General features: G+C 36.0%; 1 protein-coding gene across 5 annotated transcripts in view; it reads left to right on the top strand.

The window, feature by feature from the left end:
* TTC29 (tetratricopeptide repeat domain 29) overlaps positions 1–22,553 on the top strand; it is a 210,675-nt gene that overhangs the window by 60,205 nt on the left and 127,917 nt on the right. For all 5 annotated transcript variants that reach the window (XR_012079909.1, XM_031692490.2, XM_072976073.1 and 2 more), the window contains exons 7-8: positions 13,924–14,136; positions 20,378–20,463. Coding sequence is in view for 4 of the 5 variants with exons in the window: in XM_031692490.2 (XP_031548350.1) it covers positions 13,924–14,136; positions 20,378–20,463 (299 nt within the window). In the remaining variant the exon portion in view is untranslated. The remainder of the gene's footprint in view (positions 1–13,923; positions 14,137–20,377; positions 20,464–22,553) is intronic.

Raw genomic sequence — 22,553 nt, forward strand, 5'->3', positions numbered from 1 at the left:
GATATTAGACATATAGGACACAATCTTTAATCAAGATAAAATTGGAAGCCTGCACATTCACACACAAGAGTTAAATTAGTGATGGTTAATAGACATTGGATGACTATCTTGGTCGGCATACTTAACCAAACGGCATTTGAACATCAGGCTAGAGATGAAGTCTAGCAGAGGAAAAACTGTCAGGTTGGGCAATAAACTTAGATTCTCTTTTGACACTGCCATTTGCTAGGTAACTATGTGTATCTGGGTAATTTATTTAGTCATTGTGGATCTTGTTCTCCTTGTCTTTAAAATGAAGGGGTGGGAGCAGATGTTTTGTGCTCTGAGTCCACTTCCAGCTCTGATTTCTGTGGTTGCTTAAATGGCTATTGAAAGATCAATCCTTAAAAACTAGCAACTTCTTTACTTTTCGTTCAGAACATTAAACATATTGGGAGAGGGGAGACCTTGCTCCGTGAATAACATCCCTGCCGTCTTTCCAAGTGGTAGGATCACTTTTGTGTGCACAGTAGGTGCTTAGTAGATACATATTCTTTTGGTCTCAAGAGCTCGAATGCTTTTTCTGCTTGTCCCTGCTGTTTCACACGGAGGCTGGGCTGCTGCTTACAAATGAGGAAACCCTTTAAAGGGTAGTAGCTTGGGTGGGAACTAGAAGAAGAGGAAAATTGTTCTCTCATGATTAATGTTATGTGTTCCTGATTCCTACAGTTGACGTTCAAGAAGGGATGCTGTAAGCATGTCACTAAGGGTCAGGAAAAACTCCTTCCTATGGATGAACAGGTAGATACGGATTTAGCAAATTGCGAAATAGTTCTCAATTGTTTAAAACTGAGTTGAGAAATTATATTGTTTAGTTCTTTTAGATGAATGAATTTTAGAGCTGTTTTGGGTCTTAGAAGCCATCTAGTCCAGACCCTAAGCTGAAACAAAGTAATGAAAGGATTTTGCCGTGGCCACATAGTTTGTTAGTAGCAGGAGCAAGACTTGGATCCAAAATTCCACATCCACATCAGCTCCCTTTCCCCTCTCTGTGTCACACTCAGCACAAATACACACGGACTATCTCTATAGGTATATGGCCCTTCACACTGATTCAGCTGCCATTTAGACAGACGTAGAACAAATCAGATGTATCTGCAATGTACGTAATGGCAGCCATGTATACAAAGATATTCATAGTATAGATTTATATACATATAGTGCTTTTCCTCATGAATGAGGTTGGTGATATTATTCCAGAAAAAAGGAATTCTGAGAGGTTAAATAACAACTAAAGCATGTCAAGACCAAGATGGGACCCTGGGTCTTCGGATCTTAGGTTCAGTGTCCTTACCACTACCCAATGCTACCTCCCTATACAATGGTTTGATCAGCCAACGCCTCACAAGGTTGACCTTCCAGGTTTATCTTTCCTTGATTTATTTTTATTTAAATTGTGACAAGAAAAGGCTTTTGAAATAAAACTGGTCCTGACAAAATTATGAATAACAAAACGTGGTATCTCCTTTTCTGTGTCCTCTGTCATTTGCCAACTTGTCCAACCATTGCCTCCATGGTCCTTCCCCCAGCCCCATCCCCCTGAGAGTCCCATGTAATGCACAGTAAGAATCCCATTCCATCAGGGCTTACTGGTGACATGACCCCCTCGTGACTTAATCTCCACTCCCCTTTTAGCCTCTCCAGATTATGCACATAAAGGATGGTTCTCTAAGAAAACTATCTCTGTGAAGGCTAATACTGTAGACAGGGCCTTGCCAACATGGAAAAGAAGATGGAAGAGAAAATGATTAGCTGACTGAATGCGCGGGGATAGGCAGCCTTGGGTGCCTTTATAACGGGGCTTTTCATCATGCCATGAAATCCATGTATGAGTCAGGCTGTCCAATAATTGTGGGTGGGATAACCTAGAAGCAGGGGAAGATGTAGGAGGCACTAAGACTGGGAGGGAGAGTGGGCTGGTCTGCTGGCTGAATAGATGGAAAGGATGACTTCTAGACATGACAGCAGAAGAGGCAGAAGTCAGATATAGGGCAGGGGATCGGAGAAAGGAGGAAAAAACAACTTTGTATAAATAACATATGCTATAAAGAATTAGTAGCTGTATTCTATGTAAAGCATACATCAATTGGGAAGGAAAATGTTAAGACCACTGTAATTAATAGAAAAAGGATACAAACAGATAATTTGCCAAAAAAGGAAAAGTGATATGTAATAAATATCTAGGAAAATAAGTAACTTCTCTAAAAAAAATCAATTTGAATAATTGTGAAATACCATTTAAACTTCCTAAAATACAAAAACAAAACAATCTTGGTTCTTTAAAATAATGCTTCTGTGTATTGCTGGTAATAATGTGAATCACTTAAATAGTTTTGGAAAGTAACACGGCAATGCACAGCAATGACAAAAACATCCCATACATTTTTATCTATTAATTTCACTTCTAGAAATTAAAAATAATTTAAATATAGAAAAATACATTAAGGTGTTAATTGAAGCATTATTTATAATGGAGAAATAATCTAAATATCCAAGCACTAGACATATGATTAAAGTATACATTCCCCCCCAAAGAAATATTATGCAGCCTTTTATAATGCTAATGATAAATATTTAAAGTTATGAAAATATTTAATATGGAAGATAGTTCTAATAAAACAATTTAGATAAACAAAATAATTATAGTAATCTCTTTATAACTGTGTAAAAGATATACATGGGTAAAAAAGGAGTAGAATGATACTTGACCAAAACAAAAACATTTTGATTGATTGTCGGTGTCATTGTCAGTAATTGTTCAGGTTTTTCCATGGAGTGCTTCATTCATGCTGATGTAATACTTTTGCCCATAAAATACGTAAAGCCTATATTGCATTATACTTTTGCTAAATACCACTTACATAATTTACTCAATTATATTTTCCGAATTCGTTTGTATTTTGGGTCAGGATTAGGGTGGCCAGTCACCCCAATTTGCCTGAGTCTGAGGGAGTTCCTGGGACTCAAGACTTCTGGGATAGGAACAAAAAGAAGTCTTGGCAAACTGGGAGGAATTGGTCATCTTAAATATAACAAAAATTTAAATTTTTCTTTTGTCTTTCTAAACCTAGTGTTTTATTCATGTATCAAACAGTGGTAAGACAATAACGTCTTTGTTATTTGCTGTTAATAGATTTTTGACAAGCATAATATGGTTATTTTTGGTTTTAAATGACCTTTACTTTCTATTTAAATTACTATATTTTAAAATTTGTAACCACGAAGCCTCCTTACATACAGACCACTGCAAGGAAAAATAGCACTGGAACGGACAAAGGACATCACATGCAGTGTTTATCCTTGAAAACAGATTCACTGGTGGACACTGTGGCTATTCTGAAGGGGGAAAACAAACAAAAAACAACCCCAACAAAGCCTTTCCAACGTTTCCTGCTGAATCATGACCCAGGAGTCCGTACTGGACTCTTTAAGGCCAAGTGACTTTGCTCTGCCTACTCTCACTTCTAGTACAACTCTCCCCGTTCATTGGGAACATTTTTTCTCCTCTTAATAGTAAAAAAAAAAAAAAAAAATCCTGTTTGTTGCCACCCACTTATAAACTGCTTCTAATTTAGCATTTTAAAAGTCCCTTTGACGGAAACTTTTCCAAAAAGATTCTCTGAAGAGAAAATGTGTTATTCCATTCAGGTTTCTTAGTAACAATATAAAATAAAGCCAATCCAGAAAGTTTCTAAGTATGAACAGTGATTACTGTAACACATCCACCCATCACTAAGGCTCTAGGGCTGACTGTACGTTTGTTGAAAGCATCTCCCCTTTAATCTCTGCATGATTTCAAGGCTTCCTCCTTCCATTACTTCATTTTTCTGGGTAAATTTCCAAGAATGGATTTAAAAGTGGGCACCAGCATACATTTTCTAAGGTGCATCCGATTTGATCAGTATTAGAAACTGAGTCACTTTCTATCTGAATGAAAGCAGATGTAATAGTTAAAAAGGTTTTGGTTTTTTTTCCAGAAGTTAAGTGAATTAGCATTGCTATTTCTACATAAATTAATTGTCACTTTTCAGGGCATGTCAGTTTATTCTCCATCTACTATGTGTACACGTTCCTAAGACCTTATAGTATTTAATGAAGAGATCCTTTTTAAGTATTGATAGCCACAAGAAAATTATTCCATGTTTGATCTGTGTTAAAGAATCAAAGTCCAAGATCTTTGAATGGAACTTAGAATAAAAATGTAATTAGGTTACATCCCTAAAGTCTGATATATCTTTAAACAAGACTGCAAATGAAACTTTATTAGAGCTTCAAATGAATTATTTCCTGGCCTTTTTTTAAAATTCATTTTCTTCCCCTTCTCTTTCATGTCTGTGTTACTGACATGGCTGCTTGTATTTTACCTGTCTTTTTCAGGGTGTTTTAATTATTTACTGCTTAACGAGTAGCAGGGAGAGGAAGCCTCGTTCAGAGGTGCCTGCTCTGCAGCAGGTTTCTGTTTTTCAAAGCTTTGCAAGGAGGTCTTGAATCGCTGCCCTGAGCCTGCAGTTCTTGCCCCACTGAATAAACTGTTCTGGAGACAGTGTTTCCTCTGACTCTCTGAGAAGAGGCACCTCCCCAGAAATAGCTCCTCAGAGGTACCACTGACCGAGAGTGACAGGGCTGTTGGGCGAATGTTGGATGAAGGGTGCTGTTTCCAAGTAGTGTCTTAAAACTAGTGTCTTTAAATTTGAATAAATGACACTGTTCCATAATATTTCAGCTTTGAAGCATTCCATATAACAGGCCCATCAGATATGGCTCCAAATGGCAAACCTAAAAAAAAAAAAAAGATAAAACGGCATGAAAAGTTACTGAGCATCCACAAAGCCCCAGGCACACCGCAGGGTGCCCCTGCAGCTGTTTGAATGCCCTTACAGCCACACCCTGAGGTTGGCATGCTTCTCCTTGTTTCTCCTTAAAGGAAGGGTGGGAATGGTCCAGTTACATCATGGTGTTTGAGGTTCAACCTTGGTCTCTACCTTTAAGTCAGACTTTGGACAGTTTCCAAAAGGGGTCACACTTTGACTAAGTAAAGCCATCACGCGCTTTAGGCATCAGCTCCGCCACCTACTTGGTATGTGAATTTAGGCAAGAGAATCCCTAAGGCTCATTTTCTTCATCCCTAAAATGCAGATACCATTATCACTTATATGTGGAACTGGAAAAAAATAAAACCAATGAATGAATATAACAAAACAGAAACAGACTCACAGATACAGAGAACAAACTAGTGGTTACCAATGGGGAGGTGGAAGCAGGGAGGGGCAAGATAGGGGTAGGGGATGAAGAGGTACAAACTACTATATATAGAATAAATAAGCCACAAGGATATATTGTATAACACAGAAAATACAGCCAATTATCTGTACTGTACTATATAAATTATCTACAAAAATTTTGAATTATTTTGAACTGAAACTAATGTAATATTATAAATCAACTATACCTCAATAAAAATAAAAATTTTTGAATAAAATATAAATTCATATATATGTCTATACATGTGTATATATATCAGCTACTGTCATTCCAGGCACATAGTAAGTACTCCACTAATATTATTTTTCTCACTCTATACTCACCTAAAATGATTACTTACAGTTAGTTAGGGTTTTTTTTCATTTTTCAGTTTTATTAAGTAAAATTGATTCCATTTGACTGCACATATACAATATATTGCATGTAAATACATATATACAATATACTGCACATTTAAAAAAATTTACATATATGTACTGTTCATTGTTTCTAAGAACAGTTTAGAGCTTTAGCTTTTTAAACTTACAAAGTTATCAAAGGAATAAAGCCAACCACAAAATAAGAATCAACAAAATGCAGTAATCCAATCATAAAGGACAGTCAAATGTGCTTACACAAATTCAAAAAAATCAATCATCTAAGTTATAAATAATAAGTAGTTCATTTGTATCCTTTTTGTTGAGGTTCTCCGTATAGGTGATATCATATGTCATTTTTCTTTCTCTTTCTGGCTAGGTTTTTTTATATTCAAAAAGTTAGTTTTTTAATATTCAAAATTAGCATCTGCTTATTATCAATCAAAACAATGATGTATAAGGGAAAAGTTAATACCCTTCATATTTACCTCCATCTTCCTTAATAAGAGGAGCAATACTAATATTTCAGTATATATGCTCTACACCTTCCTCTTTGCTCATATAAACATACAGGATATACAGTCAGATCGTGGTTTATTTAAAATCATGAGCAATATATAATTCAAGCAAGAACTACGTTATTGATTAAGTCCAGAGCAATATAATTCATTAGTTGATCTAATGTCAGTATTGACTTTATTTCTCCTCAGATTTTTATGCTTGTCAACACTTTTTACTTATTATTTTAAGATGAGGTGGAAAGCTCTATACGCTTTTTAATGGCTAGTATTAATTTCCTATTTTTTATACATTATACAAGTGTTTTACCTTTTTGAAAATTATTTGAGTAATTTTGATACTGCCAATTATGAACACTTTAGAGCAAAGCTGACTCATGCTTAATCCTCAGAAAACACTTGGAGGGAAACTACTGTCTGAGGTTTATTATGACACGGAGCAGTCAAGTCTGGGCACCGTTTCCATCACTGACCACTATTCAGCTATCTAAAATCAGAAACAACAACAATTAGAGGGAGAGGGTATAGCTCAGTGGTAGAGTGTCTGCTTAGCATGCAGGAGGTCCTGGGTTCAATCCCCAGTACCTCTGTTAAAAAAGATAATAATAAAATAAATAAATAAACCAAATTAAAAGATAAATGATGTAAAATTTTTTAAAACAATGGGAATTAATAACAGCCCTTCCAGAATATTTTAGAGGTCCAGGAAAATTTTCTGGAATTTGAAAATTAACTTACTAGTATTGCCAACACTTGGGATAAAGCCCTTGGTGAGTTTTCCCCACACCTGCCTTCCTGTCTTCCTATGATCCTTTTCATTGTCTCGTTTAGTGACCTATCCTCTTTAACAGAATAAGAGTAGTGTTCCTATAATGTCCGTCTGAAATCTTTGCTCAAAATAATAAAGGATTTCGTTTTGTAAATAGCACCTTAAATTTCTTCTAAGTGTCCCAAAGTAGCTACTCAAAAGTTACAGGCACATTTTCTCCCCAGTTCATTAGGGATGCTACTGAGTTACAGAAACAAAATCTGTTTTCCGGCATTCCATTTTGCAATGGTGTGCAGTGGGTTATAGTACTGAACAAATCTCCCCTGACAAGAGGCAAACCTCTGAAAGTGGTAGTTTCCATTGGGAAGTATGACAAGCCCTTAATATTTCCACATGTATAGCGCCGTTATAATTATCATAATTGAATGTAAAAACCTAAAGATAATATAAATTGTTTGTGCAGTTAAACTGAAATGGAAAACAATGTCTTTGTTTTTACAAAAGGACCATAACATTTTTCTCATTTTGCTGCTGTTCAATATTGCTTCTAGCAGATTTTATGTCTACATTGTACAGAACAGTAACTTACTGCCAAAGATGTCCAGTAGCTCCAGATTAAAATGTAATACAATATACATAAAGCTTTATTGTTCCTTTAGGTTGTTGTTTTAAACCAAAGTGGAATATTGCCTTAAATTCTTCAACAAATCTGCACAATTTACAACTAAATATGCTTATGACTTATACCAGTGCTGCTGAAGAAATAGGCTTTATGGACCTGTCAAATTATTTTCATGCAATTGTTTCTGTAGCATTATTTTTACTGGCAAATGTACAAGTTGATAGAAAAGGAAATAATTAGCTACTTTCAGAACTGCTGATGCGTGGAGCTAAAGCAGGCCAGCCTGTGCATCTTAGATTGTGACATTTTAAATTACCTGAACAATATCGGAGCATCTTTGGACATAATTAACACCTTGTCTAATTAATGTCAGATTTAAACAGTCATACTTTATTTGTGAAATATTATTTTATTTCAAACTTGCCTTCACCCTTATTATATTGCAAACTTTAGATTTGTGTGCTGTTTTCTTAAGTGGAGCAACTTCTTTCTTTTTTTTTTTTTTCCTTTTTTCTTTTCCCTCCCCCTTCAAGTAATCAATGCACTGCTGAATGAGTTCATTTTAATGCACTCAATCATGCCTCTAATGTTCGTAGCTTACGGGCGCAAGCATCAGTAATGCAGGAATGTTATATGGCTTTAGTTTGGGCCATTTCATAAAATATTCATGGAATCAAAAATGTGCATCAAAATAGCGGCTGGGAGAATTACATTTATGTTCCTGCTTTTATGGCAGCTTCACATTTAAACCCATTTGTGTTAATATCTAGTCAATCTTCCTACTTTAAAAAAAAAACTAAAATGGGAGAGATCATATACATTCTCCTTTGCTTAATATTTGTTCTAGACATCTGCTGTGATACAACAAATATCTATAAACTTTCAGAGATGTACAGGGAAGAGGGGTAAGCTACAATTTGGGTGATACCCAAATGTATGAAATCTTATTTTCTCTACATAGTGTTTGTCTTAACACCCTACCGAGTATTCTGCAGTTCACAACATTGTTTGGGTTTTGTTTGTATTTTCTAATACGTGGCTGGATGTCTTGTTTATGTGGGCTTTAGTTAAAGTGAAACTCCTTTGTAGTAGTTTTATTTTAAGAGTACACTTTGTTTTAGGTGAAAAACTATCAATGCATGCCAACGTCCTTATTGTTCATGTAGATGTCATATAATTTTAAAATATAATTAAAAAAAACGAAAGAAAACAAAAAACTTGAGGCTTAAGCCTCTTCTATTCATACCTGGATTCTTGTTTTACACAATCATTGTATAATTGTGAAAAATGATTGTTTTACACAATCACTGTGTGTGTCTTTTAAGATGTGTTTTCCGGTGCTACCTGATGTTATTGAGAAAAATTGATTACTGCTGGTATTGGTGGAACGCCACCTTCAGTCACTCGCACAAAACATCTTGGCTCCATTTTCTTCCTTGATTCACTTGAAATATTAGTGAATTCTCTAGAATTTTGCTTAGCATAGAATCATGCATTTCAGGTACTTAGCTGAACAATAGTTGGTATGTCTTCCTTGTCACAGCTACTCCTGTGATCTTTGTTATTCATAGTGATAATGAAGATTTGCTGATAATTCTTGGTGCAACAAGATAAAGGTCAGGTGCCCTCAGGAGACTTTTTGCATCTGTGAATGTGCCCAAGGCCTTCTCTTTTCTGTTTTCAGTAAACTTGTGTTTTTGTGAAACCTTGGTATAATCATTCTTCTTTTCTCTGCTCTCTTTCTCAGTGAAAAATAATGGTAACACTTGAGAAGTCCAGAGAAGGAAAGTTATCTAGGCACTTGTCCTTCAATGAGATTGATAGTGGAATCTGGAAATCTTGCCTGGTTCTGATATATTAAAGTTTACCTGGTAACAAAGGGCACAAAACATAGGAACATGCTGAAGAAGATCTAAAGGGAAGCTATGAGCCAAATTTGAAAATCTGATTTATGATCTTAATTTATATTTACATTTAGCTTTGTCAAAATGATCGCTAGATTGATGACTTTTTATAATATCTCAGGTGTATGAAATTTAAAAATTTCAGGTAAAACCAGCAGGCATCATGTCTTAACAAATATCCAGTCTTAATATGGATATCAGCCTTTACTCAGGAAGTAAGAGAATCTTTAAAATCCTATTCACAGTTGGAAATATAAATTGGATGGAAATTATTTCATTGTTAATCATGCTTAAAGGGAAATACTTGCATATTTAAATTACTATGCTCTCTTCATAGTATAGATATATTTTAATATTTTTTAATCAAATATTATGCCATATTATAATATATTCTTTCAGATTTTGACCAGCCTTTAGAAATTGTAGCCAAGTCATTTGTGTGTTTATTTGGACCGATCCTTGCTGGCTTATTTACTGACCTATTTGCCACCAAATAATTTTTAAAATGATCCCCTACAGCTCAGAGGCGATGGAAAGCTCTACTTCCTCTGCATAGGGATTTTGGTTTAAATCAGTGCTGATCGGTATTCCCAGGGACCTCATCTGTGGCAAAGTGGTTAAGGAAGGGGACATGAAACCATGAAGAGCTGGATGGGACCACAGATGACCAAGTATGGGGCACTGAATCATTCTAGGTGCCCCCTCCCCATGGATGTCACCTCACAGGTCAGGTTAAAGTGGGGAACTTTGCCGTAGGTTGCAAAGCTGGTGGTATATCAGACTCCTTCAGAAAGACCAATCAGAAGCGCATCACTGGCTAGTATCTGTTCTTTTATGTTGGAGGTCCTTGTGATTGCCTGAGTAGAGTCACAGAATTATAGAACTGGAAGAGACTAGAAATCACATAACTCAAGCATTGTGTATAACTGGAGAGATTTATGTCCAGAGAATGCAACTTACTCCACCTAAGCTTCTTGACTGGTACCTGATGTGGTAGAACCAAGCTGTATGGGGTTTTGGTGATCTGAGGTTTAAATCCTAAACAAGCACCTTTTTTTTTTTTTAATCAATTTGAGTCATTTGATGTCTGTGAGCCTCAGCTTCCTCTTTGGTGTAAGAATAAAAATTGTATTTACCAGTTTGGGGAAGGTTAAATAAGATCATACATGGGGCATTTTGATTAGTACCCAGTAGGGCTTCAGGAAAGACTAGGTCCTTGTTTCTTTTACCGGAGCACCTTGGACTAGACTCCTTCCTCATGGCAGACCTCAAGCAGGTCCTTCTGAGAGATGAACTTCGGCTAATAATCATGAACTAAGCAGGTACTAATACTAGTCCCCAGTGCTCAAGCCAAAATTCAAACTCAACTGCAAAGACTATTTCTCAGTCATTCCAAGGCCCCCTTCCACAGTAGCCGACTGAAATGAACGTCCCAAGAACCTCTCTTACCTCATTCCAGGAGGCCTAATGGCATCCCTAACACAGAGAAAAGTCTGGCTTATTTGGAATACAGAGACTTGGTCCCCACCCTTCTCCCCCCTTCCCCACCTTCAGCCCGCTCCTCATTTCCTCCACGTCTCCTTTCCCCACTTTCTACCCTCCCCTCCTTTTATTTCCCTTTCCCCCATGTGAATCAAATCTTGGACACGGCTATCAGTTCTCAGATACTATTTACATCATTATGCCTTATTTACATCTCATTGTAATTAGTTGGGTTATCCAGAGCTTCATCTCCTGGCTCTCCTCCTGGAATTCTTAGTGACTCTGTTATTTTATAACACACCTTTGGACCCTCTTTCCATATGGTTACTGTGTGTGACCACAGATGCCGTTAGCCCTTTCCTAGTCTCCTTATAGTCCCAATTTTTTCTGGGACTATCTTGTTTATTCACAGTTCCCTGTATCTAGCCATCCCTATTCACATGGCGAAAGAGAAATATGTATCTGTATTTTATGAATAGATGGATGCTGGCAAAAGGAAAAAAAAACTCTCATATACATCTTCCCAGGGATGCAGAGCTATACTTTACAGGCAGAAATATAGTTAACAGAGGAAACATAGCATATAACACACATATATGTCAACGCACCATTCGAATTTTTAAAAAGAAACGAGGGTCATGGGTATTTGGAGAAAGGTGTTTCTGCTGAGAGGTGCTGCAGGAGAGAGGTGAAAAACTATGCCAGCTCTTGTAGGAGGTAAAAGAAAAATTGTCAATTAAATGTAAGGACAGACAGTGAACTTCCACCTTGAGTATTTGTAGCAAAATGAAAAAGGATGGGGCATTTTTTTTAAAATAGCTTCTGTTATATATTTCTTTTTTTACAAAATGAGCATATGTTGATGATAGAAACATTAGAAAATGCCGATAATCAGAAAGAAAAAAGAAAAGCAGAAAAGAAACCACCCATCGCCCATATAACACTGATAATGCTTTGTCCACGTTTCTGATGTTTTTCAGTATTTTCACTTATCATAAGCACCTGTCCATGTAATGAAATATTCTCCTATAATACTTACGGCTTTGTAGTCTTTTATCAACGTGAAAATTTCATAGCACAAGTTCATAAACAGCTCAGCAGCACACACCTCCCTCTCTCTCTATGAATCTTTGTCAGTATGCCTTCCTTCTGCATGGGGCTCAGACTGGCCATGTCTTTACTGAATTTTTTTTTTTTAATTGAAGTACAGTCAGTTATAGTGTGTCAATTTATGGTGTACAGCATAATGTCCCAGTCATGCATATACATACATATATTTATTTTCATATTCTTTTTCACTCAGGGTTATTACAAGATACTGAATATAAATCCCTGTGCTATACAGAAGAAATTTGTTTTTCAGCTCTTTACTGAATTTTTGTATGGATTATTTGATGATCATACACCTCTGTTTGTTGTGTTCCTTTGAAAATACTATTTTTATTTATGCGTACTTTTTGAATATTTATTTTGATAGCTAATTCAGTGCAAAAATTGGGAGAAATTATATGCAATAGTCATGGCAATGGTTGTAGTATCCTAGCATATCCAACTTATAATAGCCAGTGCATCCTATTTGAGGAAATACACTGAGCCTTGTATGGCCTACATAAATTAACTTAATCAGTCATGATAATATTGTCATTAGGACTCAGGTACATATTCTGCAGGAGGAATATGTTGCATTTAAAGAAAGGAAAAATAGTGGCTGTATTTCAACTGGCCTGTGGATTTTTAAAAAATATTATCACTATGCTAACTGATACCAGTAGCTGTGTTCTTTGAGTGCCTACTCTGTATCAGATATTGAGCATGTATTAATTCAATTCTCACAGTAACACCTTAAGTGATTATACTATAACCCTATCTGCAAAAGAATTAAACTCAGGCACAGAGAGGGTAGTAATGAGCCTGAGGCTAAACAGCAAAAAGGATAAAGCTGGTATAGGAGCTCGGGCTGTCTGCTTGGAGCCTGTACTCACTCTTAACTACTACTGTTGGGATGCCTAGATGTAAGTGCTTTCTCAGTTAATCACAGTCAGGTAACTCCAATACCATGAAAGAGAATTCACATTACAGGATTTTGTAAGCATTTCCGCAAGGCAACTCACAAGTAAAACACAATCTACAGCGTGGAACTGCGAACTACTCTCCCAAAGTGTGACTGCTCACATTTCAAGGAATTCCATGACAACGTTAATTTAGAATTTTGGCTTTGAGAAGATATATTTTGGACTATATTATAAGATGTAATTCAGAAAATCAGTTAAGTCACATTTTAATTATTTAAAATTAAACAGGGTATACAGATGCCTGTTTGCAAATTTCAGTCAAACTTTGAGAAGTGATTTAAAGATCCATGATATTTAAATTTGTAGTTTGTAGCAGATACATCCTTTCTCAATATACCTGAATTCTCCTTGAGAATGAAGAATCGCCGTCTGTTGGGAAAGCAGTGGAGGACAGTGGTTTAGAGCATGGGCTCTGGCATCAGACTGCCCGGATCTACTAGGCCACTAGACATGCAATTGTGGGCAAAATTCTTAACCTAACTCTCTCTTCTAGAAAGTAGAGTCACAACAATCCCTATTCCGTAGGACTAATTTGAAGATTAAAAGTGAGAAATACATGAAAAACACACAGCACAGTGCCTTGTATATGTATAATGATAAATAAATATTAGTTAATATGATTGCTAATAATTATTGCTGGACCATCTATAAAGATGGGCAATTCTCATCAATTTCGACTAGTCCCGGTATATCCCTCTAGCAGGTGTCCAACCAAAATCAGTGCTGAATCTGTGGTCCAACTTGAGATAGCTCCTTACCCCACTTCTTCAGCCTTAGAAATACTTGACTGCAGTCCATAGTTCCCCTGCCTTTCGTAGTAAAGCGCAAGATGTATGCAAAATATTTGAAAATATGTTCTGGCCTGTGGTTTGCGTTTATGAATGGCTTTTATTCTTCAGGTCAGCTTCTGGAAGCGGCGGAGCATTATGAAGCCTTCCATCAATTGACGCAAGGGCGGATATGGCAAGACGAGACAGGCCACTTTCTCAACTTGTTGGCCTGCGAGAGTCTCCTGAGGACCTACAGATTACTCTCAGACAAAATGCTGGAAAATAAAGAATACAAACAGGCCATCAGAATTCTAATAAAAGCTTCTGAAATAGCCAAAGAAGGTGGGTAGAAAAGAGCACTCTCTTGTTGCAGCCTTTAATGGGCAGACACTGCTTCTCCCAAGAGGGAAGTAAAAATCGTCAAGTGTTTGGGTGATTATTTCCTATGAAATGCAGAGACAAATGCCATCAATATCCTTTCAAATTTCACGTAAAACAGAGGTGCCTTAGTGCTGACAATGAGAAATCCATTAGTTTCTTGAAAGCTTTATCTCCAAAATTGCAACCCTCTGGGAGTAATGTTATAAAACAATAAACCCCTAATGAGAAGGTAAGGTCATTTGCAAAAGTTAAGAGTGTGTGTGTGTGCTTAAGGTCATATGTTTCTAACAATCTGAGAGACCTTGCACTGTTTGTCAATTCCCTATTGTCAGGTAATAGAGAGGCTATGATAAATATTCAGTTAGGGATAACAGAAAGTTAGAACTTAAATATATTTTAGACCCTTGACTGTCAAAGTGTGTGGCCTTCAGAGTGGCAGCATGAGCATCACCAGGAAGCTTAAAAAAAAAATTCAGCCTCTCAGGCCCCACCCCAGATCGACTGCATCAGAATCTGAAGGTTTGCAAGATTGCCAGGTGACTTGGATGCACACTTAAAGCAGAGAAAACGTTTTTGTGAGAGCTGGTCACATCCTTAATATTCTGTATCATTTGCATATGTAAAAAATATAAAGAAAAAATTTGGAACATATATTCATAAGTTTTTACTTTGTGAAATGAAAGGATATTTTGTTATCTCATAGTAATTTATTAATCGAGTAGCCTTTTTGTGAAGGAGAAAAAATGGAAGTTATGCTCTTGAACTAAAGTTGATTAGCTTGTAGATATATTTAATAGATTGGTTACTGAGTAACAGATGGCTTCATTGGAGTAAACAGGACTGATTTTCTGGATTTGATTTTAATTTTTTTAAAGGGTGAAAGTAAAATCTTAGCTTATTCTCTCTATTACTTTGTAAAATAATATTAGTTGAAATACCCATAGGAAATCGCCCCCACTGAAAGACGTATCCCATTGAATGAACTGCTTTTGAGTGAAGAGTGATTTAGTACCTTCTCCAAAGGGGCACACACTGACATAAATAGTTAGCTCTTAGATCAGTTTCAGCAGCTAACCTGAGTCAAGTGAAAAGTTCTGTGGCAGTTTAATGTAAAGCAATGTATCAATTAGGAAAAGGTATTTCACTTTAGGTTCATATTTGCTAAATTGTAAGGTAGTTCACAAAGAAAGCGAGATTCCTAGGGTCTCTCCCAACAGTTAGAACCTGCCAGGCAGTCTTCTTTCTGAGAGCATCTCTCACTTTCCAAAGGACAGAGAGAATAGGAGAAAACGTACTTCTCATGCTGTCTTAATTTTTAGTATCTTTTAAAACCGATAAATATTTGTCTCCATATTTTTCATACAAGAAAGTACGTAGGTTAAGGGATCACACAATATTTTACAGAGCTCTGACAGCTCTGTAATGTTCTGGGACAGAGCATCCCTTTTCCCTGTTATCTCCTACTGCGGTCAGGGAACCTGAAGCAGCAAGCTGATGACTGCGTGGATAAGGTCTGCCTCCCACATTGGTTTACATATTACTTAAGGAGTACTGACATCCACTGTGGGCCAGCTCCTTTGTTTGGGCACCTCGGTGTATTGCACAAGGGTAGCACCAGCCGTACAGCGGTCTCATGACTCTATTATTCTATTATTTTCTTATTTTAATCATCATTGATGTTTAATATAGTCACAAAGTTGTACAATGATGAACACTAACCCCGTATTCACTAGAAGTCATTCCCCATAACTTCCTTCCTCTCTCCTAGCAACCATTTATCTACTTTCTATCTCTTTGGATTTACCACCTCTGGATAGTTCACGCAAATGGGGTCGTATTATGTGTGTCCTTTTGTGTCCAGCTTCTCTCACGTAGCATCATGTTTTCAAGGTTCATTCATCTTGTAGCATGCATCACTACTTGATTCATTTTTATGGCCAATTATCACACCCTTGTATGGGTGTATCACATTTTCTCTATCCATTCATCAGTTGATGGGCATTTATGTTGCTCCTACCTTTTGTCTGTTACGAATAAAGCTACTATGAACATTTGTGTACAAGTTTTCAGTTCCTTTTGTTGTATACCTAGAAGTGGAATTGCTGGGTCACATGGTAACTCTATGTTTAACTTATTGAGGGACTGGCAAAGAGTTTTCTAAAGGCACTGCCCCATCTTGCACTCCCATCAACAATGTGTAAGGATTTCAGTTTAGCCACTTCCTCATCAGCACTTATTGATCTCTTTTTATTATAGTCATCTTAGTAGGTATAAAGTGATAATCACTGTAGATTCATTTTACATTTCCCTGTTGTTTAATGATGTTGAACATCTTTTCGTGTGCTTATGCCATTTGTGTATCTTCTTTGCAGAAATGCCTATTCAGAGTCTTTGCTCATTTTAATTGGGTTGTCTTTTTATTATTGAGTTGTAAGAATATTCTATATACTCTACATACAAGTCATTCATCAGATTAATGATTTGAAAACATCAGATTTTCTTTTTGCTTTCTGATGGAATCCACTGAAGCAGAAGTTTTCAATTTGATAAAGTTCAAAATAATCTATTTTTTCTTTTGTTGTTTGTGCTTTCAGTATCATAACTAAGAACACTTCCACAAACCCAAATTCATGAAGATTTACTCCTACATTTTATTCTAAGAGTATTATAGTTTTAACTCCTATATTTAGGTCTATGATCTATTTTTAAAACTCTGTGTGTGTGTGTGTGTGCACGTGTGTGTGGTGTTAAGGAGGGTCCAACTTCATGTTTTGCATGTGGATATCCTATTGTCCCAGTACCAGTTGTTGAAAATCCTATTCTTTCTCAATAAATTATCTTGGGACTTTTGTTAAAAATGGATTGTGAATGTGAGGGTTGTTTTCTGGACTCTTAATTCACTGTGGTGAGCCTCATATCTGTCCTTATTCCACTACCACACATTCTTGTTTATTTTAGTTTTGTAGTAAGTTTTAAAATTGTGGAATTTGAGTCATCCAGGATTGTTCTTTTTCAGTATTGCTTTGGCTACTCTGCATTGCTTATATTCCCACATGCATGTTAGAGTTAGTCTGTCCATTTCTCCAAAAAGGACAGCTGGGATTTCGATAGGGATTGCATTGAACCTGTCAATCAGTTTAGGGAATATTGCTATCTTAACACTAAGTCTCCCAATTCATGAATATGGGTTTTCTGTTCATTTATTTAATTTCTTTTAAGGATGTTTTATAGCTTTCAGTGTATATACCTTGCTCTTGTTTTTATAATTTTATTTCTAATATTTTATTCTTTTTAATGCTGTTGAAAATTAAATTTTTCTTTCATTTTCAAACTGTTCATTGGGTGTAGAAATAAAATCAACTTTTGTATATTGATCTTGTATCTTGCAACCTTGATAAACTCATTTATTAGCTTTGAATTTTTTGTGGATTCTTTAGGATTTTCTATATATAAGATCATGTCATCTGCAAGTATACTTTTACTTATTTCTTTCTGCTCTTGATGCTGAAGGGTGACAGACTATGCCACCCCAAATGCCACTATGGCATAAGTACTTTGAGCTTAAGGTACTTGAAAAACAAGAGGCAAGAAGGCCATTCTAATCTCCCCTTTTATTCCTGAAAATGGGAAATTAAAACTCCCATGTGCAGGATGCCCTGTACCATGAGAAAAGCAACATTCTTTGGGAGCCAAAGATAAGAGAATTCTGTACAAACAGATCTTGTTAATAAAAATCCTCAACTTCCTTTAACCTCCCTGCATTGTTCAGTTATTTTTCCACTATTGCCTATCTTTGTTAAACCCAATAATAAAGCATGTAGGTTTTAAACAGAATTGATGTCAAAGGACATCTTTGTCTTCTTCCTGATCTTAGGGCAAAAAGCCTTTTACCGTTAAGTGTGATGTTAGCTGTGGATTTTTTGTAGATACTTTTTAACAGGTTGAAGAAGTTACCTTCTACTCTGAATTTGCTGAGGGTTTTTATCATAAAAAGGGATTGAATTTTGTCAAATTTTTTTCTGCATCCATTGAGATGATCATGCAGTTTTTGTCCTTTCTGTTAATATGATATATCACATGGATTGACCTGCATATGTTGAATCAACTTTACATTCTTGGGATAAATCCAGCTTGATCCTGGTGTATAATCTTTCTTATATGTTACTGGGTTGAATTTGCTAATATTTTGTTGAGAATTTTTGTGTCTATATTCATAATGGGTACTTGATTATTATTTGTAGTTTTCTTTTCTTGTGATGTCTTTGGTGGTTTGATGTCAAATAATATTGGTTTTATAGAATTATTTGGGAAGTATTTTCTCATAATTTTTTGTAAAGTCTGTGAAGGTTGGTGCTGATTATTATTTTAATATTTGGTAGAATTCGCCAGTGGACCTATCTGGGCCTGGGGGTTTTTTGTATGTGGAAAGTATTTTGATTTTTAACTCAAGCTCTTTACTTGTTGTGGGTCTATTCAGATTGTCTATGTCTTCTTGAGTCAATGTCAGTAGTTTGTATGTTTCTAGCAATTTTTCCATTTCATCTACTGTATCTAATTTGTTGGTATACCATTGTCCATAACAGTCCTTTTTAAGCATTTTTATTTCTGTAAGGACTGTAGTGATTGCCATCATTCATCCCTGGTTTTCATTATTTGAGGACTTTCTCTTTTTTTCCCCTTGTTCAGTCTAGCCAAATGTCTGCCAATTTTATTGACCTTTTTAATGAACCAACTTTTGGTTTTGTTGATATCCTCTATTTTTTTTCTATTCTCTACTTATTTCCTCTCTAGTCTTTATTATTTCCTTCCATCTGTTTGCTTTGGGTTTAGTTAACACTTCTCTCTCTCTTTTTTAAGTTTTTAAAAGTGGAAAGGTGCTTCTTATTTTTAAAAAGAAGCATTTATTCTCTTTTCTACCCCTTTTCTGTCCCTTCCCTAGTCCTAGTCTTATCCCCAGCACTCATAAACCTTCAACCTATAGCAGAGAAAAAGTAAGGGTTAAAATCCCCAGACTGAATCACTAGCATCATCAACCCTACTGACATGAGATCTTGAGGGTATAATTCTCTGCAACAGATGAAATTGCAGAGAAGAAAATAAATACTGTCACTGGCATTTGCCATCCTGTTTCCCCACAGTCTTCCCATTGAGCCATTGCTTCACAAGTGGTGATTCAGTGAATGCTGAGAGTGAATGCAGCATGGAGAATTGCAAGGTCCTGCTGACATCCGTCAAGGTGGGGATGCAGAGTTCAGAAATCTAAGGATGCTTACTTTCCAGAGATCAAAACGGAGGGTGGATCTGTCAGCATTTGCCTTAGCCAGGAGTTAGGTAACATTAAAAGCCAAAGACTTCCAAAAGTAGATAAAGGATAGCATTCTTTTTAAATATAAGAACCTTCAGTGGTTCTTGTATGTATATTAGATTTGTATGTTATATTTAGTATATTAAACATAAATAAATAATGTACTTATTGGATGGTATGATTGTCTTGTTGAACCATGTTACATATTTATACATTTTGATTTTGGAAAGAAGAATTTGATAATTCCCATGGATAAAACACATTACATAGAAATTAGGCTAAATTCATTGTGAAAAGGCAGTGAAAACATTGCCAGTCATTAGCAAAGAACAATATGGTTGGATTTCAAAATGTGCGTGGAATTCTGTACCAAGAAGCCAAGCTCTGTCAGTCCTTCTCACCCAAGTTTTAACCAATAGCTTTAAAATTGAACCTAATCAAAACAACAGTTACTTAATTTGCCAATTATCAGCCCTGCTAGAGACTGAGTGGATTCCAGTCTGTGTATGAGTGTTGGTGCACCAGGCAAGGTTGATACTCTTTACCATTTATTTCATGCATGTACTAACAGCTGTGCTGGATGACTACAGGATTCACAGGGTGGATCAGTATAGAAATTATATATGAATGTCAAAGTGATAATACTAGGTTGTGTATGTAGAGAGAAACTCCTCATAATTGTACTGCTAATGCACCTTTCTCTAACATCTGTGATCCAGGTAAATCGTATTAACATTAGCCTTTTGATCAGTACACAGCTAGGTTTCAGGGATTGTTGATATAAGTCGTAGACCTTCTTATAATAACTTTCTATTGCCTTAAAAAGCAAAGATCCTGTTGGTTGTAATACACTGATTTCTTTAATACCATAATAATTCTTCTACACTTTGACTTTAGGAAATGACAAAAAGATGGAAGGAGAAGCTTGCTATTACTTGGGCTTAGCGCACTTGGCTGCTGGAGAGCATGAAACAGCATTAACAGTAAGTTCGAGTAGACTTTCCATCGCTGCCACTATAAATTTCTATTTCATTATATTGATTTTATTGTATGTTGTTACAAGGCCAGTGGAAGTGGGATGGGTCTGATATCAGGGTACTTATTTATAGAGACTAAAGCAGAATAGCAATATTCTAGAAGCATTAATAAATTGGTCTTATTGTTTATAGAAGATCATGTATAATCAAATACCATGAAGCGCTTTAGGATATATGAAAATTAACTATGTGGAGTAAAGTGACCCCCCCAACTCCCATATACATCACCAAGGACAAGAGGAAGTGGGTTTAAATGACAGCAAAAAGTAAATAGTAAGAGAAAAAAATATAGTAAACTTATGATTTGTGAGATTTTTCATAGAAAAGATTGTGGTCAATAAGCAATAGAGTGAATTGCGTAGCTATGGACCTTTCATTTATATTGACGGGGTGAGGGGAGGGAGGGCAGCAAAGGTGTAGGGCATTGTTGGTCTCAATCTGAGAAGCAGCCTGCTTCATGGTAAAAATCAGTGTTTGCCTATTTTATGACCAAGCTTGGTGTGTTTGACTTAAAAACAAACAAACAAAAATATGTCAAGTACTATCTTTCCCATATTATAATGGAAATTATTTTTCTTTCATTCTTCTCTTACCTCTAATTTATTGCAAGTGTAGCTTCCTAGTTCATTTCACATACATCTCATGTAATAATCCTATTTGATGCAGAGTATTGACTTTTTGTTCAGCTTTGAAGATCCCTTACTTGCTCTTTCAGATGTTCATGCTAAGTAGCATTCCTATAATTGAGCTAGATAGTTTTCCTCTATCACTCTTAACATTGGGTCATCATAGGAAACTTAGGTCTTCCCAGATGACTCTTCTGCTTAATATTTTTAAGTTAATGGTATGCATTTAGCAAAGCTGTGTTCCAGGTACCATGAGAAACAGAGAGTCCAACAAGATGCACACTTCCCTTTAGGAGCTAATTTAATGAAGGTGGCCAACTTGTAAACAACCATAATTCAAAGCAGGATGAGCAGGGGTTTTCTGAGTGCAGAAGTAAGAGTGGTTAGTTCCAACACTGAAGATCAGGGAGGTTTCATGAAAGAGCTTTTGAGTGGCAGGATTTCTACAGGGAGAAGGTATGAGAGTCAAGGATGATAGAATATTAGACACACACACATACACTCATTCAACATGAATGTAATCAGTATGTTTGAGAAGCAATGAATTGTCATGTGCAAGATGAAGATATAGGAGATCAAGTAGGAAAATCAGGTCAAAACTAGCTGATAAATTCTCTCTCTACTGTGCACATAGCAAGCACATGGCAAAATAAATTCAAGCAAATACAATAGTGTTTACACTGAAAAATAAATCTTCCTTCCACCTTTATACTCAGTCTCACAGTTCTTTTCTCAAAGGCAAATATAGTTACAAGTTTCTGGTTTATCCTTCCAAAAATATTCTTATATATACAGGGCATATAAGCACATACACAGGTGTCCATTTTGTTGTTTGCAGAATGGTAGCATTTTATACACACTGTTCTGCACCCTGAGCTAACTCCTTCCATACTAACGCATATACTGAGATGCCTCGTTTTAAAAGCTACTCATGATATCCCATGGTATAGTTGCGCCATAATGGATTTAACCATCTCCTGTTGGTGGGCATTTAGATTATTTCCGATCAGTTTTTATCGCCAAGGTTGTAGCATTGAACAGCTTTGTGCCAAAGTGAGAGATGCGCTACAGAATAAATTCCTAGAGGTAGAAATTCTGTGTCAGAGACCAGATGAATTTAAAAATAAATTTATTTTTATTCTTAATCTTCTCTTCAACGAAGCTTCACAGTTTTACATTCCTACAACAATAAATGAAAGTGCCTGCTTTTTCACGAGCTATTTCTATCTTTAGGAAAGAAGGCATATATATATATATATATATATATATATATATATATATATAATATGTGTTATTAATATTTTTCCTGGCCATTGTTTTTTGATTTTATTATGAAATTTTTCCACCCTGAGCTTTTAGTTATGTATGTGGCCAAATTTATCAACTTCTTGTATGACTTCTGGACATTCT

The sequence above is a fragment of the Vicugna pacos genome, chromosome 2 (assembly GCF_048564905.1).
Source record: "Vicugna pacos chromosome 2, VicPac4, whole genome shotgun sequence".
NCBI lineage: Eukaryota > Metazoa > Chordata > Mammalia > Artiodactyla > Camelidae > Vicugna > Vicugna pacos.